This window comes from Cyprinodon tularosa, unplaced genomic scaffold, assembly GCF_016077235.1.
Source record: "Cyprinodon tularosa strain WSP-4 unplaced genomic scaffold, ASM1607723v1 ctg1, whole genome shotgun sequence".
In the NCBI taxonomy this organism is placed as follows: Eukaryota; Metazoa; Chordata; class Actinopteri; order Cyprinodontiformes; family Cyprinodontidae; genus Cyprinodon; species Cyprinodon tularosa.
This window is the reverse complement of record NW_024037781.1, coordinates 98,432-115,630: the sequence shown is the minus strand read 5'-3', so window position 1 is coordinate 115,630 and position 17,199 is coordinate 98,432. Positions and strand designations below refer to the sequence as shown.

The 17,199-nt window shown below is 37.5% G+C and overlaps 2 protein-coding genes across 2 annotated transcripts; one reads left to right on the top strand and one right to left on the bottom strand.

Moving 5' to 3' along the window:
- Positions 1 to 285: 285 nt before the first annotated feature.
- unc50 (unc-50 homolog (C. elegans)) lies at positions 286 to 8,585 on the bottom strand. The gene is made up of 6 exons (XM_038303451.1): positions 8,466 to 8,585; positions 5,990 to 6,262; positions 5,764 to 5,884; positions 5,529 to 5,668; positions 5,348 to 5,455; positions 286 to 502 (listed from the first exon to the last, which is right to left on the bottom strand). The coding sequence occupies exons 2-6, from the start codon at positions 6,255 to 6,257 to the stop codon at positions 366 to 368; spliced, it is 774 nt and encodes a 257-aa protein (XP_038159379.1). The 5' UTR covers positions 6,258 to 6,262; positions 8,466 to 8,585; the 3' UTR covers positions 286 to 365.
- Positions 8,586 to 10,575: 1,990 nt separating this feature from the next.
- LOC119791112 (NADH-ubiquinone oxidoreductase 75 kDa subunit, mitochondrial-like) lies at positions 10,576 to 16,401 on the top strand. The gene is made up of 19 exons (XM_038297388.1): positions 10,576 to 10,709; positions 11,663 to 11,739; positions 11,948 to 12,039; positions 12,665 to 12,772; positions 12,855 to 12,931; positions 13,010 to 13,091; positions 13,190 to 13,320; positions 13,406 to 13,591; positions 13,665 to 13,799; positions 13,881 to 13,995; positions 14,079 to 14,224; positions 14,314 to 14,442; positions 14,831 to 14,960; positions 15,039 to 15,199; positions 15,274 to 15,428; positions 15,509 to 15,684; positions 15,759 to 15,893; positions 15,976 to 16,048; positions 16,123 to 16,401. Exons 2-19 carry the CDS (start codon positions 11,667 to 11,669, stop codon positions 16,212 to 16,214), a joined length of 2,196 nt encoding a protein of 731 aa, XP_038153316.1. The 5' UTR covers positions 10,576 to 10,709; positions 11,663 to 11,666; the 3' UTR covers positions 16,215 to 16,401.
- Positions 16,402 to 17,199: the final 798 nt, after the last annotated feature.

The following is a 17,199-nucleotide window of genomic DNA, read 5'->3' as shown; positions in this document are numbered from 1 at the left end:
TTCTTTCAAAAGACGGTTTTGGTTGTTAGGTCACAACCTGTGAAATTAGAAGTTACTCAAAAACAAGGAGGGCATCGACAAAAGGCGCATCCGAATTTTTTTTTCCTTTTTTTCTCCTGGATAATCCAACCACATCACTGTCCATTGGCTGGAGCTCAACAGAAGAGCTGACAGGACCTCAGGGAACCAGCTCAGCATCAATCAGGCCAGAGTCCAAGTTCTCCAAGTCAGCCAGATGTCCTTGTCAACCACATTCGGCTTGAAACAGATACTTCATCACACAGATGAAAGTGGAAGTCTTTTTATTTTTGTGTTCGAGACCGCGCCGGAGCCAGCTAGCATCCGATTTCAAATTAAAAAGCCTCCTATTTGACTCTGTATTTGTAAAACCAGCAGAGGCCGTAGGTGAAGTTCCAGCCCAGAGATAAAGAGAGGATGTAGATGAGGCCGAGCAGAGCGAAGGGGTAGAGGAGCACCACGGTGTTCGTCAGGAAGGGTAGAGCTGAAATTACCGAAAGACAACTGTTAAACTTTACTGTCCTGAAACTGAACTAATGATCAGTTTAACCCTTTATGGAGGGGTGATGCTAATTGGCTTTAGAAAATTTCCAGTCTAAATACCACAAAGATGGTTTATACATTATACAATTGTTGGTTAATATTCAAGCCTCTGGCACTTAGGATACCATAAAATGGGATTTCTATATAATTTAGCATTTGGTAGTGTGAACAAAACATGATCCATGTAAGAGCAAGGATACACTGTGTGGAATTCAGCTGATAACCTACATCTGAATTAGGTTGTACAAATATTTATTGATGTATTTTACAACTGAAGAATAGACCATTTCTGACCAAAGGTTCCCAAAGTTATTTGGGATTTTTAGTTTGAAACTTTTTAGTTTCACCAGTCCACCAAGGAATAGAGATGAGTAAAATTAGTCATATTTATAATTGAAATTAGGGGTGGGCGATATATGGAATATACTCGATGTAGCTCGATTTTTCCCACGCATGATAATTAAAATGACTATCGCGACCATTGAGTAGAAATCGCATGACGACATTAAGCCATCTGCATCTATTTCAGTGAGAGTTTAATTTTTCCCACGTGCCTTTAATGAATCATAAACCCCTCCTCCAAACAGGATTATTTTATCGCACACTACAGCAACCGGCAAACTAATAATGGTGACAGCATATGTTTCAAATAACAATATATGGCAGTGGTTTGGATTTCATGCCGAGGACGTCGAGCAAAAGGCGCTAATTTGTATGACGTCCCGCAAAAACTATTGCTGCAAATGGTAGCAGTACCAATTTATTCCCCCACCTAAAAAGTAATCTGCTGCAAAATTAAGAATGCTGTAAACTCAACATGTCAGCTTCTCCCCGCACACCAATTAAAACATTAAACAAATCAGCTGTGAAGCCGATGACGTTGGCCTCGTCGTTTGAAAAAGCGATCCCATATGAGAGAAAAAGGAAGAGATGGAGGGGAATCACAGACGCTATTTATTGCGATATTTAAATGAGTTTTCTAAACTTGGCAATGTTCTGAATTTTACAACTATTTGTGCTTATTTAAAATTCCCAGCAGGTAAAGATCAATGCAAATAGTTTGGGGATTCTCTGATAACGCTCCAATTTTTGGACTTCCAATTTTGTTTTTGTAATTTGAGGTCAATTTTTTTTCTATTCCGTTTTTTTTATTATGCACAAAACAGCCCTTTTTTTATTTTGTATTTTATTTAGTATTGGGTTTTTACTTGGTTTCCTGTTCGGTTGCTGGGCAGAAATGTTTTAAATTTGAAACCAAAAGTTTGAATGATTAAATCAGTGCAATTTTATGCACTCAATTGTTTTTTTAACAATATAGTATTATATATAGTGTATAGCGATATAGCAACAGCACGATATAGAATTTCTTCATATTGCCCAGCCTTAATTGAAAAATGAGACTAGAAAAGTACCTTTTATATGTGTTTATTTCTATAATCCAAAAATTTATCTAATAAAAACTGTCACGATGAATTAATGATTAATAATATAATTTCACACAATGATAAAACATTGGTAAATTAAACAATAAGTTAAAAACTCCTTGGAACGTTGGGTGAATTAAAGCAACGGTTGTCAAGAAAACTAATGTTTTGATTGCATCTCTAATACTTATTTGTTATTACAAAATAAAAGGTAATTGGAAAATGCAGCAAAGTATACAGTAGCGATGGGGGCAAGTGGCGCATGTGTCGAGCTCCAACAGCAAAACCCTTTGATAATGATTGAACTTTATTGATCTTACATTGAGGAAATTAAACTCTGCATTTAACCAATCTCCCTGGGAAGCAGTGGGCCGCCACTGTGTGCCTAAAACATGTGCTCAGGAACTCAGAGTGGAGGAGGTGGGGATCGAACCGGATACTTGCAACCTTCGCAGAGCACAAGCGCACTGCTCTAACCCACTAGGCCAACACTCCCCTCATCTTATATATGTTATACGTTTGTCAGTGTTGGTATCATTGCAGGAAAGTCCAGTGGACTTCCAATGTTGGAACTGTAATTAATATACAGTCATATGTTTACATTATTACTGTTGCTTACCTTTATCACGGTTGCACTTAAAAAAAAATGTCCTGAGAGCTGTACTGAACAAAATGTATTTTTGTATACACTTTTTGTGTACAAAATTACAATAAAGTCTGTCTAAGTCTCTAAGTCAGTCGCTGCTTCGAACTGACCGTCAATGCAAAGCTTCTACCAAAAAAAAAAAAAAATCGATCTTTTGTTGTTTATCATCAAATTAATCAACAAATATGGAGCAGCCTCGAGGCAAAGAGAAGTTGGATCATTTTAATCTCATGTTAGTTTTAATTTTCTTGTTGTGTCATCTTGTTCCTCTCAGTTATTACTCAACATATCTGAATCAAAATTCAGACTCCAGTACTCTGTATGCTGTTCTCATTGTAGTTATTATTTTATATTAATAAAGAAATCCTAGTTCACAAACATCCTTATTCACTATTTTTCTTTTTAGCTTTTTTATTGTATTTACACTGTCACAAGTACAGAGCAACAAAATGAACTCTCACAAGCACGCTGCTCTAACCACTAGGCCAACGCTTCCCTACACTTTCCACTTTCACTTAAATTTTCGTATTAAATTTTGTATGTTTAAGGATTGCATCTAAAACATATTTTCAACTCAAACGACATGATATACAATATATGTGAAATAATACATTATAGAAATGGCTTAAATGATATTATAGGTCATCAAATCAGTGTCAGTTTAGTCTGTCAAAGAGGCCGTCTGTAGTGATTTTAAATGTCCAGCAGGTGTCAGTATTCAGTGACACAGAATCAATACAGTTTGCAAATATGTTGAAACGCTTCATGATGCCTCATGAACCCATCACCAGTGTTGGGCAAGCTACTTGTCCAGTGTAGTGAGCTAAGCTATCAGCTACTCAACAATAAATTAAGCTTCACTACACAAAAGCTACCACCTAAAGAATTATAGCAAGCTAAGTTACACTAATGTGTTAAAAGTAGCTTAACTACATCAGAAGCTACTTAACGTTGTACCAACCTAATGTCAATTCAAAATGAGTCTGACACACTAGTTAAAATATTTATTAAAGATCAGCCAATGACATATCACAGTGTAAACATTGCTTTATGATCAGCATATTAAAATAAAAACTAAAGTAATTACTAGTAGACAAACTAGTAAACAATCTGCTGTTATTAGAACCAAATTAAAGGTACTGTGTAGTGTTCTACACATCGAGACATGGCTATGAGTTTGCAATCAATGGACATCTCTAGGGAAAACAAAACCCTACAAAAGACCTCAATTAAACAGTTGATTCAAGTAACAAACAAAACTGTTTACAAAAGAAGGTGAAAAAATAAAGAAGCTATTTAAGAGATACATATATATATATATGTCTCACCATTTAATTTAATTTCTACCTACATATTTATTCATTGTATTTTTGGAGGCAATTAATTGAAGGCTTATTTATTTATTTATTGAGCATATATTTATTTATGTATTTATTTTATATACGGTAGAGCTGTTCCTCCATAAAAAATCTTATCTGTGCACAGCCTAAAAACAGATTTATGTAAACATCCTGTCAGGTAAACTAGGCCATGAAAACACAATATGGAAGTTTCACTACTGCTCTCTAATTAGAGTATCTTAGTGGCACATAGATATGGGAGAATTATCCTGCCATAATGCAAGAGCACATCATTTCAATTTGAGAAAAGAATTTCATCTTCTTGCTCTCAAAACTTATAATGCTCACACTCAAAACATGCGCTCTCTCTCAAATTCTCTTCTCTCTGTGTTTCTTCTCTCAGACTTAATCCTTCTTGCACAGATATTTTCTCCTCTCGCTTGCCTCCTTCTCTTCGCGCACAAACCGCCCTCTGTTACGCTCGCAAACCCGTAGGCTCTGCTTGCGGATTTGTTTTGCTCTCTCAGACTGCAGTTGGATCGTTGCCTAGCAACCTTTCCAGCCAATAGAACGACAGCCTCGGAAAGGGTGCGCTTGTTTAACCCTACATAGTGTGCCTGTGCTACTACGCCACTTACAAGAGCGTCAGCTGAAACTGCTATTTACAGTAGCTTGTGGCTGATTGTTGTTTAGAAATAGAAAACCTGGTTTCATTTCTTAGTTTTGCCCTGGATTTTGTAGCGTTTGTGGACGCTACGTCGCTACTTGATCAAAACAATAACGTCGCTACAGGAAAGTTACTTGATAAATAAAGCAGCGACGCTACGGTCAAGCTACTGGAAGATGTAGTTAAACTAATAGCTTCGCTACATGTAGCGGCGCTACTGCCCATCACTGCCCATCACTACTGTATTTAGCTCAATTTGAAACATTTTAATAACTAAAACCTAATTTTTCAAATACATGTTTTAGATCAATTTCTAATTTGGTTTGTATGAGTAAAACAGCATTAATAGTTAACATACTTTGAAATTTTGTTGTTCCCTAGATGCCTAGCATCACTAATTAGCTTGATACGTAAATTTACACTAGTTGTAAGTTTAATGTTAAAATGAATAACTATTCTATTTAATCCAACACCTGATTTATAGCAATAACACAAATTATACATTTTTTAAAATAAATGCTGGGTATAATTTCGGGCATTAAGGGTTAATGTGGCACACACAAATGGATGATATCTAAACTTGTTATTCACATTTAACTCCCCTCCTTTACACCCTTAAAAATAAGATGATGCAATAAAATTTTTGCAGAAAAACAAAAAAAAAATTGTTTCCAGTAAGTCAGAAAAAAACAGGGCAGATAAGACTCACCGTTGTAACCCAGGAAGGTGATGTAGAGGTAATAACTGATGGCAATGAGCCACAAAGTGTTTCCAACAAAGTAACCCACGAACCAATCTGAGTTTATTACCACAACATCTGTGGGGGGAAAAAACACACATTACTGCATGAAGCGTTTTGTTTGCAGGCCTAAACCATGCAAAATACTTACGGTTGATAAAGAAAAGCTGCAGAAAATGCAGGATGACCAGAAGTGGGTAGAAAGCATTTAGATGAACATCGAATGCATAGCCCCACTCGACGTCAAAGTTTTTGCTTGGGTGTTTCAGCAGGTATTTGTTGCTGATAACCCTGGATAAGAAAATCAAAGAAAAATATATATTAATTTAAAAATTGTCAATCTGTCACTCGTTCATTTTGGTATCTTTATCAACAGTGTAACTCACCACATGAGGGTTGATATGAGCAGACCAACACCTATGCAGTCAACAAAGACCACCCACAGCAGCAGTTTCAGGGTATCCACTACCCCCATGTCCAGAACAAGACCAAAGCCTATCGTTGAGACTGAAAAGCAAAAGAAAGCAACACATTAAAATGCTACAAAGAGCGAACTTATCCCATTTTTTGTAGTTTTAACTCAAAAATCGGAAACAGCAAGTTTTAGCTTACCACACAGCCAGATGCTGAGAAGGACCAGAAATGCAGGATCATCTCTGGCCCACTGGTCCTTGGTCTGTTTCCTGTAGTGGAAGTTGCGGTAGACCCTCTGCGGCGACGTGAACAGGTAAAGCATCTGCCAGATGGCGAACTCAAAATCCATATGTCTGAAATGGAGCAGTCGCCGCAGGTATTTGTAGCGCTTGGCGCCTGCTGTGTGACGTGCGGCGTCCCTGTCGCTCGGGTCGCCGTTAATGTGTGGCAGGGTGGTCGGCAGCATGGTGCCTGAATTTAAATCAAAACATATTATATAAGTAAAGTTTTCAGTTGACATGTGGTTTAAAAGTTATCTACAAACACCTCCTTCTTGTTTTTAATACTTAAATACTGATTGGTAATTTTTTTTTTTATTACTGAGCTTCATTGCTGGACTCTATTTTTCAGTCCAAGAAACATTTTGACTCAATTTTATTCCTAATCTGAATGATCACCCAAGTTCAGAGTAAGGAGTAGGACAATACACCACATCTACGCTGATGATACACAACTTATAATGTTTGTGTCACCACTAAGGTTTCAAAGTATCATTACTCAAATGCTGGATGCAAATACTAGTACTAATTTGCTGTGGTATTGATACTAAATACAAGCGTTGTTTTCATATTTTTTGTTAATTTCTGATTATTTTCACATTAAAAGAATAATGCCTCAAATAACCTTAACATTTTGTCTAATTTTGTTATGCACATTTTGCCAGTTTTAAGTGTAAAATGTTAGTATCAACTCTTGACAACCGTAGTCACCACATGACTTTAATTCTTTAAAGCAAGGGTATTCAACCTGCAGCTCTGGAGCCACAAGTTTGGACCCTTAAAAGGCTATTTATAGTGGCTTATATAGATATAAGGAACCAACTAATGCAGTATAATTAAAAAATATCATTCTTAGAAGATTATGTGTTTTAAGAATATTTGATAAATTATCACTAAAGAAAGTGACACTAAAATAACCAGAAACATGTTTTTAGCATTGTTTTTCTTGCCATTGGCTCAGATTTTTATTTTGTTTTTTCACATAAAATATCCTATCAAAGAAAATTCTTGTTCAATCTTTATGAAACATTTTAATGTTTTTCCTTACCTTAAAGCTAAAAAATATAAATAAACCATTTTAAGATATTAGATATTTAACAAAAACAAACAAGTTGTGTTTTATTAAAAGGTTATATATTATTTGCAGCTTTAAATGACTTTCACTAACAGGACCCTGGGCAAAATGACTCTTTTAATTTTTAAAGGTTGGAGCGATTCACCATAAAGGGTTTGGATAAGTGTGTCATAGCATTCAAACGTTCAGCCCAAAAATAATTTAGAGAAGACAGAAGTAATTTTTTTGGGCCCTAAAAGACAGGAAAGAGACCAAAAAAACAATAAGATGCAGAAAGAAAAACTATGCGGGTTTAAGATCTTGGACCTAAATTTTAACTCTAGATAAAGTAATTATTAAAAGTGTTTTGCAAGAGAATATTCCTGTGAAAAATGGACACTTAGCTTTTATTTTTAGTAGTTTAGCTCCTTTTTTACTAATACTCAGTCAGCATGGTACTGGTTGCATTTCCTTTGACTCACTGATTACTAAAGAGACAAATTTTGGGGGGATTTTGCACATTGAGATCATAGGATTTATTTCAGAGACACTTAATAGTATTGTTTTGTGTTTTAACAGAAAATGAATGAGTGTGCACCTAATCGACTGACCTAGGTTGTTATTAATTTACAACTAGATTACTTTGGCATTTATCACTCCTTTAAGGGAAAACAGTAATAATTAAGTAGCTGTAGTTTACTAAAAAAAATTTTGCCTGAATCCTGACTAAAATGATAAACTCCTGATAGACCTGATATGAAATGCATCAAATCATATTGGGCCTAAATATAGCTGTGTTCGGCTTATCAGGTCGCAATCATCTAGATCCCATCAGAGACTTGTTTACCATTTAAGGTCACATATAACTTTCATGGTTAATTTTAATTATGGAATGTCATGCTAAACATTTGATTAAAATGCATTTAAATTGTTTATCGTTTTAAAATAAATCTGAAATGTATTTATTGCTTTTTACTTTGATTCATCTTGCTGCTTTTTGCCATAAAATATAAATACCTGGTACTTGTAGTAATATGTAAACAGGAAAACAGGGAGGTAATGTAAGCTAAAACTGCTACATGTACTGCACTTTAAAAAAAAAAAAACATTTAAGGTGTTTGCAACACATATATTCATTGTTCACATCAAATACCGTCGATAACAACCCATTAAATGTCGCATTTTGTATTTATTTCACCTTGTTTTCTCAAAAACACTAGCTAGTTAGCATGTTGCTAAAAACTCTAAAAGTTGGAGAGGCTCTCTCTTAGTTTTGTTCGAGACAGGGCCAACTCTAACAGTTAACTGAATGAAAATAAATGTTTTGTAAACAAATTATTACCTGATATTGTTTGAATCCCCCTCGAAACAGAACAGCTTTGCCTTTCGTCTCTGTAACTGTTAGTAAAACGCTTCCTGGATTGTCGCGAAAGTGCACACGTAGAAACTTCCGGTAACTTCCCGCGATGCTTGATGGGAAAGGTAGTCCAAAAACCCTGGTTGCTAACGGGCGAAAATAGAGATATGTAATAAAAACTATTACGTGGCCATCTTCGTGGGGTCAGACATGTCAAAAATACTCACATTATTTATTTCGGTTAAAGTACAGATTACTTTTATAAGAAAAGACAGCTAAAAGCAAAATGACCGACTGAACTTCTTTATCCAAGTAAAAGTAAAAAGGTAGAGTACATTGTAAAATGAAGTTATTGCCTTAAAACAACTTTATTCTACTGTATTATTTAAAAACATATATGCACAACAATTTTTATTATCTTTTGTTTATCGTTTTGGTAGAGAGAAAATCAAAAATAATTTTTTTTAGTTTTGTTCTGAATTAAAATTTAGGTAACAATAATATAGATTGAAATGAATAGTAGTGCTGCATAAGCAGATTAATGCTTTAAGAGATCAAATAATCACAGGATTTAAATTGCAAATATCATTGAAATAGAAACTCAAATATGTACAGTAATAAATGGGGAATGGATGGGAAATCCTTGAATCTAAGAATAAAATAAATTATCTGCAGTGTTTTTCCTTAGTTCTTCCATGTCACTATCAGTGGGTTGTTTTTAAAGAAAATGCTCCAACTATACAGATTCTCTATACATTCTCTTTATCATCCCTCTATTTTTGCTGGCAGATGTTGTCATGTTGCCATAAATATGTAACAAGCTACTGAGAAAGTAATTAAATGAGGAGTAGAAAACATAGATATTTGTTGTTAAATGAAGTGAGTAAATATAAAAATAATCAGAATTAATACCAAAAAAGGTAATACTTAGTAACTAAATATTTATACCTAATAAGTATACTGGACACCTTTGGATAGGATTAGCATAAGGATTGTTAAATAAATTATTTGGAAGAAATTTACAATCTTCTTTTGAAACTGGTTTTATCAAATAGGATGAACCAAAATAAGATAATTTTCTCATCTTTTCTATAATTTATACTATACCATCCATCTTTAACACTAACGAAACCCATCATGGGGAAAATATAGAAAGAAAAAAGGTGCAATGCAATCATTGGATCCCTGTATTCAGCATTAAAATTGTACTTTGTTGAACCCTTGTTTGATTTGATTTTAACATCCAGTCATCTATGATAAGAGTTTGCTTAAATCTGGATTCCTAACTTAATCATGTTTGAATATTCTATCTTGCAACAGCTGCCTAAATAGCCATAGATTATTTAAGAATTTCTATTGTACAACAGAAACTTGTGCAGGTTTGATGGATAATAATATTAAATTAAACATGTAATATAGCTACTGATGAATGTATAGGTTAAAAAAAATCTATTATGCATGAAGTGTTTAGATATATTTCTCTAATTGGTTCAGATGAAATCAGGGCCTTATGAAACGTTGAAGGTGCAGAGACATTTATTGTGAAGAGGACGTAGAGCAGTGTAGCAGTTTAAGAGTAAAGAAATGGAAAAATGACAAAAGAGGTAGAATGAAGATAAGAAAGGAAGAGGATTATATAAGGTACAACAATCTGTATTAAATAGTATCATTAATGAGAGAAACAGAAGGGAAGAAGTAATAATGATCAGATTAAGAGTGGGTCATACCTATTTAAATGACAATTTATATTTAATAGGGAGGAAAAATAATGATAAATGTGAAGGATGCGGAGAAAAAGAAAAATTAGAACATGTACTGATGAACTGTAAATCTTATGAACATTAAAGGAAGAAATTAGGAAAAATGGTTGAAAGGACAGGCCAAGACGAGTCTTAAAGGAATAATTGGAAATTAAGGAAATATAAAGGATATTAACAGATTAAGGAAAGCATAATTTATTTATCTACAGTATACAAAATAAAAAAAATAGAATTTGATGTAAGGTAATGTTGCTACACACTTATGTACAGTAGGTGGCGGTATGCGCCTTAAAATTGCTTGCGATACGCCATAATAGAAAAGAAGAAAAAGAAGCCTTTTATTGTGAAGAGGCAACCTTTATTTTTGTAGCGGAAGTAGACTGCGTAGCGCTTTCTACGCCATAGCCGCTTCTCCTGTGAGGTAACTAACTTCGCCGCTGTTCTGGTCGAGAAGGCCAAATAGCAAAAGGTGAGAACCAGCTGCACGATTTACACGAATATAGTCTCACATATGCATAACATCCAATTAGAAGATGAACGAGAAAATCAATGTTTTAGCGCGTTTATTCTGCTTCCATAACAGCCCTAACTGCCCGTGTCCTTGAATGGTGTTAGCTAACGTTATTAGCTTCATGACAGATTCAAGCTGCCTCTTTGATTTGCTTTAGGTAAAACATTTTAAACCCTAATAATAAGCGATTTAAAATTATATATTTGCATATTTATTTCACAATGTTACATTCAAGGTGTCTGTGAAAGGTCATAAACTTCGCATTGAGGACAAAAACAGTTGTTATTGTTGACAGGAGGTAGCTACTCATCCAGATTAATCAAATTTTTTCGGTTACCAGCTGCTGAAACACGATGATTTTAACTTTAACCAATCATCATTAATGTCTTACTACACACTGTGCAGCTGTTTAGCTACATTTTAAACACCTAAAGCATATCTTTTGGTTCATATGATTACAAAAAGGCTCCCAGTTTGTCCCTTTTCATCTATGAAGCTTTAATATTCTTTCAGGAAAGATAAACAGTTGTTCACACCAAAACACTTGATTTCTCAAAATATACTTTAATTTAAAAACTGTGCAATATTTCTATAAAGTCAATAAAGATTCTTGATTAATTCTTGAAAATAAATTACATAATTTGATGAAGCACAGAGGACAAACATCTACAGACGACCTGTTTATAGTTTGGGAAACTCTTGGATGAGCTTTGTATTTCAATCTTTTTGAGGCTGTAGTTGGTTGTGGATCTTAACAAACTTCTTCCTCTCATGTAACTTTCAATGATCGTACTTGGATACAGCAGCTTCCTCTGTAAAGTTGTTTTAGGACTTTACCTCATTTTGCATTTCTCCATACAGTGCATGCTTTTCGCTGTATATCGTAATAATCAATAGATTTTGTCTCACAGCATCATGTTGCGACTGCCTGCCGTCGGTCGAGCTCTATCCGGAGCTGCAAAGAGCAGCCTGACTTCTTCAGCACCTGGTAAAAACAATTACTGCTTCAGTTTCACTGTGACTTAGCATTATTATTATGTAACATGGCATTGTTGTATATTGGAAGGAGGAAAAAAAAAGACCCTAACAAAAAGGGAAAGTATTTTATTTCTGCTGTCCCGATTGTTTCTCTATGTATTTGATAGATAGATTGTAGCATTTTCAGGTAAGCCTTCTTTTTTTGTGTGCATCTCTAGTGCGCACTACTGTACGGGCTGCCAGCAACATGGTGGAAGTGTTTGTGGATGGGAAACCTTTAGAGGTGGAGCCTGGAACCACGGTGCTGCAGGTAAGATACATCAGATGGATATGATGCAAACAAAAACAGCTGTATGTGGTGTTGCATAATAGCTGAGGATGATCTAAATGGTCATATAATGTCAATAATATGAAGCACATGTGAACACATACAGACTAGAAAACAAGCAAGAAGGAGGAACTTAAGGCAGAAAAATCAGAGAGTTAAACAGCGCAGCACAGGTGATGTGCTGCTACATGAAAGATACAGGAAAGACCAGGCAGCTGCAGCTACCAGACATAGGAGCTGTCATTGAATTGTCTAGATATAGTTCTAAGATGTATTTCATTTAATTAATATAAAAAAAATAATGTCAGGTTTTTCAGTATTTGATCAGGTAATAACTGATTATAACCAATTCTAGTTTATGGTCTAAGTGAAGCCTTATAAACTCTTTCCAGCAGTTCTAGACCTCATGTTAAAATAATGAAAAAACGTTTATTTAGGGATTATTTCAAATGTGTATTTTCCTTTCCAATCATATTTTTTTATTTCATTTAGATTTTACAGGATAAGTCACATCAGTTGTGGCAAAAAGCTCCCTTCTCTAAATGACAACCTGACATTTTAAAAGTAATGTGATTTGTAATTAATAGAAAGTCTGGATTCTCCCCAGGCTTGTGAGAAAGCAGGAGTTCAGATCCCGAGGTTCTGTTACCATGAGCGTCTCTCAGTTGCGGGAAACTGTCGGATGTGTCTTGTGGAGATTGAGAAAGCCCCAAAGGTATTTTTCTTTTTTTTTTAAGCCTACCCAAAGGTGGTTTATTACAAATCCTCTGACATATGTCCATGTGTGCTCTCTATAGCCAGTGGCAGCCTGTGCCATGCCTGTCATGAAAGGTTGGAACATCCTTACAAACTCGGAAAAAACACGCAAAGCCAGGTACCAGATACAGCTGTGATTTAGAGAGGAGATTCTTGTAGGACGCAGTAAATAAATGCTGTGACCTTGTGTTATCAGAGAGGGAGTGATGGAGTTTCTGCTGGCAAACCATCCACTGGACTGCCCCATTTGTGATCAGGGTGGAGAGTGTGACCTTCAGGTAAAACCGACCCTGGGTCAAAGGATCTAAAGCAAGAGATTGGATCCAACCACCCGTGGCTGATCGGACGGTCTAACTGGAAACAATTCTGTTCTCAGGACCAGTCCATGCAGTTTGGTTCGGACCGCAGCCGCTTTACAGAAGGAAAGAGAGCAGTGGAAGACAAAAACATCGGACCTCTTATCAAGACCATCATGACGCGCTGCATCCAGTGCACACGCTGCGTCCGGTCAGTCAGCTGTAAATCTGTCTGGTCTTTTTTAGCCAGTGGAGAATTAAATTCCCATTAAATTTCTTCCTAAATTGTTTTCCAGTTTTGCCAGCGAGATCGCAGGAGTCGAAGACCTGGGCACGACAGGAAGAGGAAACGACCTCCAGATCGGGACTTATGTAGAGAAGATGTTTATGTCAGAGCTGTCGGGAAACGTCATAGACGTGTGTCCCGTTGGGGCGCTCACTTCCAAACCCTACGCGTTCACCGCCAGACCGTGGGAAACCAGGTAGGCCAGGCTTTGGTCCTTAAAACCATGTTAAAAGGTTTCCTATCACCTTAATAATCTGTTGTGGTCACAGGAAAACCGAGTCAATCGACGTGTTAGACGCTGTGGGCAGCAATATTGTGGTGAGCACTAGAGGAGGGGAGGTGATGAGGGTGATGCCCAGACTGCATGAAGATATTAATGAAGAATGGATCTCTGATAAGACCAGGTGATGAAGGAATACATTTCCTTTGCTTTTGATTTTTCATTTGGTTTATTTAGACCTTCCTGACTAAAATGTGCTTCACAGGTTTGCTTACGATGGGTTAAAGAGGCAGCGGCTGACCCAACCAATGGTGAAGGATGAATCAGGTCAGCTAACACCAACCAGCTGGGAGGATGCTCTCACCCGTGTTGCAGGAGCTGTAAGTATATCATTGGTATTTAGTAGTTTTATGTTCTTTTTTGTTTTGTTACATGCTCTGATCTGACGTTAATGTCTCTTCAGCTCCAGAGCGTGCAGGGCAACGAGGTCGCAGCCATCGTAGGGGGGATGGCCGACGCAGAAGCTTTGGTTTCCCTCAAAGATCTCCTCAACAGACTGAATTCGGAGAACCTCTGCACCGAAGAGGTTTTCCCCATGGCAGGAGCAGGGTGAGGGCCGCTCTACGTCGACATCATCAGTCTCTGTTTGTACTTATTTTTCTAGCAACGTTGAATTTTTTTTTTCTCCTCCCATTCAGGACCGATTTGCGTTCCAACTACTTGCTGAACACCCGCATCGCCGGCATCGAAGACTGTGATCTCCTGCTGCTCGTAGGAACGAACCCCCGTTATGAGGCTCCGCTGTTCAACGCCAGGATCCGCAAGAGGTCAGCATTGACAAACTACAGCTGTTGATATGATTGATCTTTATCTGGGCAAAGCAACACAAAGTAGTGTTTAATTGTGTAAAGGAAGGAGGATGAAAAGTCTGTTTAAATAAAATAAATCTAAGCTTTTTAGAAAATAATTGGCAACATCTTCAGTTTCTGGATGTCGAAAGCAGATTGAAACTTCCCACCGAAGTCTTCATGTTCAAGTTCTCACGGGGTCGAAATAAAAGGGGTGCAACCCTTAAAGATGGATCTAAGACTCTAATTTGTTGGTCAATCATCTAGTGTTTTATTAAATACATGGAAGGTTGGAGTCGTGACAGAAATTGTTGAAAACTTCATTAGTATTAATACTTCTTTTGATTTTCTTTTCTCTTTTACCCAGCTGGCTTCACAATGAGCTGCGTGTCGCCATGGTGGGCCACCAGGTTGATCTGACATACACATATGAGCACCTGGGAGAGGAGAGTTCGGTGCTAAAGGAGCTGGCCAATGGCACGCATCCTTTCAGCCAGGTGAGCGACGCGCAAGCTTACTTTGATCATTTTGGACATGTCCTGTCCCTGGTCTTATTTTCCCTTTGCTGTCTGCAGGTCCTTGCAGCTGCAAAGCGTCCTGTGGTGGTTGTTGGAAGCAGCGCGCTGCAGAGAGAAGACAGAGCTGCCATCCTGAGCGCCGTCTCCACCATCGCTCAGAACGCCAGAACCAGCAGTGGGGTGGAGGACGGTTGGAAGGTTCTCAATGTCCTGCACAGGTACGGCTTTGCGTAGCTCTACGTCTCTTTGGAATAGGGCACATGAGACTAAATGTTTGCATGTTTGCGTGCAGAGTGGCTAGTCAGGTAGCTGCCTTAGATCTAGGCTACAAGGCCGGCGTTGAAGCAATCAGGAAGAATCCACCCAAAGTCCTGTTGCTGCTCGGAGCTGATGCTGGCTGCATCACCAGAGCCGACCTACCTAAGGACTGCCTCGTCATCTACCAAGGTAAAAGCACAAAGAATCACTTAAAGCGCATGAATTAGTTATCCCTGGAAATTTGTTTAGACAAGTTTTTACCTCGCTAGGTCATCATGGGGACATGGGAGCCCCTATGGCAGACATCATCCTACCCGGTGCTGCATACACGGAGAAAAACGGTACCTACGTCAACACTGAGGGCAGGAGCCAGCACACCAGGCTCGCTGTCACTCCACCAGGGATGGCCAGAGATGATTGGAAGATCGTCAGAGCTGTATCTGAGGTCAGAGTTTGGCCAAACTTGTAGCTTTAGTTTTCTTCTAGCAATATTTTTATTAATGTTTGACGTGATTGCAGTTGGCAGGTGTAACGCTGCCCTACGACTCACTGGATGAGGTCCGATCAAGGCTGGCAGAGGTCTCTCCTAACCTGGTTCGTTACGATGATGTAGAGGAGGCAAACTACTTCAAACAGGCCAATGAACTTGCACAGGTTGGAAATGGTTGTTTTCTTTTATGTCCCTCTTCCTACTGATCTCATAAACAAATTATTTTTGTCCTTTTCTCTTTGTCAGACTGTAAATCAAGGCCTCATTGCAGCTCCTCTTGTGCCGCCTCAAATCACCGCCAAGGACTTCTACATGACCGGTAATTTAGTGCACAAAGACCATAAAAGGAAAAAATCTACTGAAACCAACAAATGATCCTGCTTTTTTTTCCAGACTCCATCAGCAGAGCTTCCCAAACCATGGCTAAGTGTGTCAAAGCTCTCACAGCGGGAGCTGCTGCCGTTGACGAACCATCTGTTTGCTAAAGAGCCCGACAGTAACAACTCCTCCAGCTATCCTCAAACACAACGCGAGTCTCGGAATGAACTCATCTCTCTATAATTTAAACTGTTCCTGTTGCTTCTTGTATACTTTGAATTGTTTCACTCTGCGAAGCAGCTTTGTTGAATATTGCTGAAAAGGATAAATAAAATCTTAAGAATTCCCAAATTACCCAATCCTAAGTGTTGTTTATGTGTAGTAATGTAGCTTTATTGGATTTAATTAAACCCATCCAGCAATAGGAACTAATGTTTAAATGTCCATTTCCGTCACGCTTATCCCAAGCAGGGTCGCGAGGGTTGCTGGTGCCTTTCTCCAGCTGTTTACATGCGAGAGGCAATTACAGCCTGGACAGGTCGCCAGTCCATCGCAGGGGCACACAGAGAGAAACAGGACAACCATTCATGCACACACATCTAAGGAGAATTTAGAGAAAAATCATTTAGAAGTATGATCCTTCTGGTTTGGTGGATCTGAAATGCACCATGTCCATGTTCAATCCATCCATTTTCAGGCCACCGGTCCAATATCCAAAATTCTATCCATAATTAAACCATTTGTCCTTAATCTACCCATTCATTCATTCAACTATTTCTCCATCATATAACCATTTGTTTATTATCCAACCACTTCCCCTTCATCCAACCATTCATTCACTATCCAACCGTTTGTCTGTCCTTCAATTTAATTCAGTTTATTTATATAACGCCAAATCACAACACGTCATCTCAAGGCACTTCTCTCAAGGCAGTTCACCAGATCATACAGTCAAATTGATTCAAAGTTTTCTATCTAAGGAAAACCAGTTGATTGCATCGACTCATTGACTTAAACACCTAAACCCTAACACTAAGAATGCTTGTAGCGACAGTGCAGAGGAAAAACTCAGCATCCAGCCATTATTCAACTATTTCTCAATCATATAACCATTTGTTTATTATCCAACTATTTGTCCATCTAACCATTTGT

Excerpts from the sequence above, each read along its gene's own strand:
- LOC119791112 (XM_038297388.1), top strand. The coding sequence starts at position 11,667 with ATGTTGCGACTGCCTGCCGTCGGTCGAGCTCTATCCGGAGCTGCAAAG. Across the intron at positions 11,740-11,947 it reads CCTGACTTCTTCAGCACCTG|TGCGCACTACTGTACGGGCT; the intron begins GTAAAAACAATT and ends GTGCATCTCTAG. Across the intron at positions 15,685-15,758 it reads TCGTCAGAGCTGTATCTGAG|TTGGCAGGTGTAACGCTGCC; the intron begins GTCAGAGTTTGG and ends ACGTGATTGCAG.
- unc50 (XM_038303451.1), bottom strand. The coding sequence starts at position 6,257 with ATGCTGCCGACCACCCTGCCACACATTAACGGCGACCCGAGCGACAGG. Across the intron at positions 5,885-5,989 it reads TCTCAGCATCTGGCTGTGTG|TCTCAACGATAGGCTTTGGT; the intron begins GTAAGCTAAAAC and ends TTTGCTTTTCAG. Across the intron at positions 5,669-5,763 it reads CTCATATCAACCCTCATGTG|GGTTATCAGCAACAAATACC; the intron begins GTGAGTTACACT and ends TTTCTTATCCAG.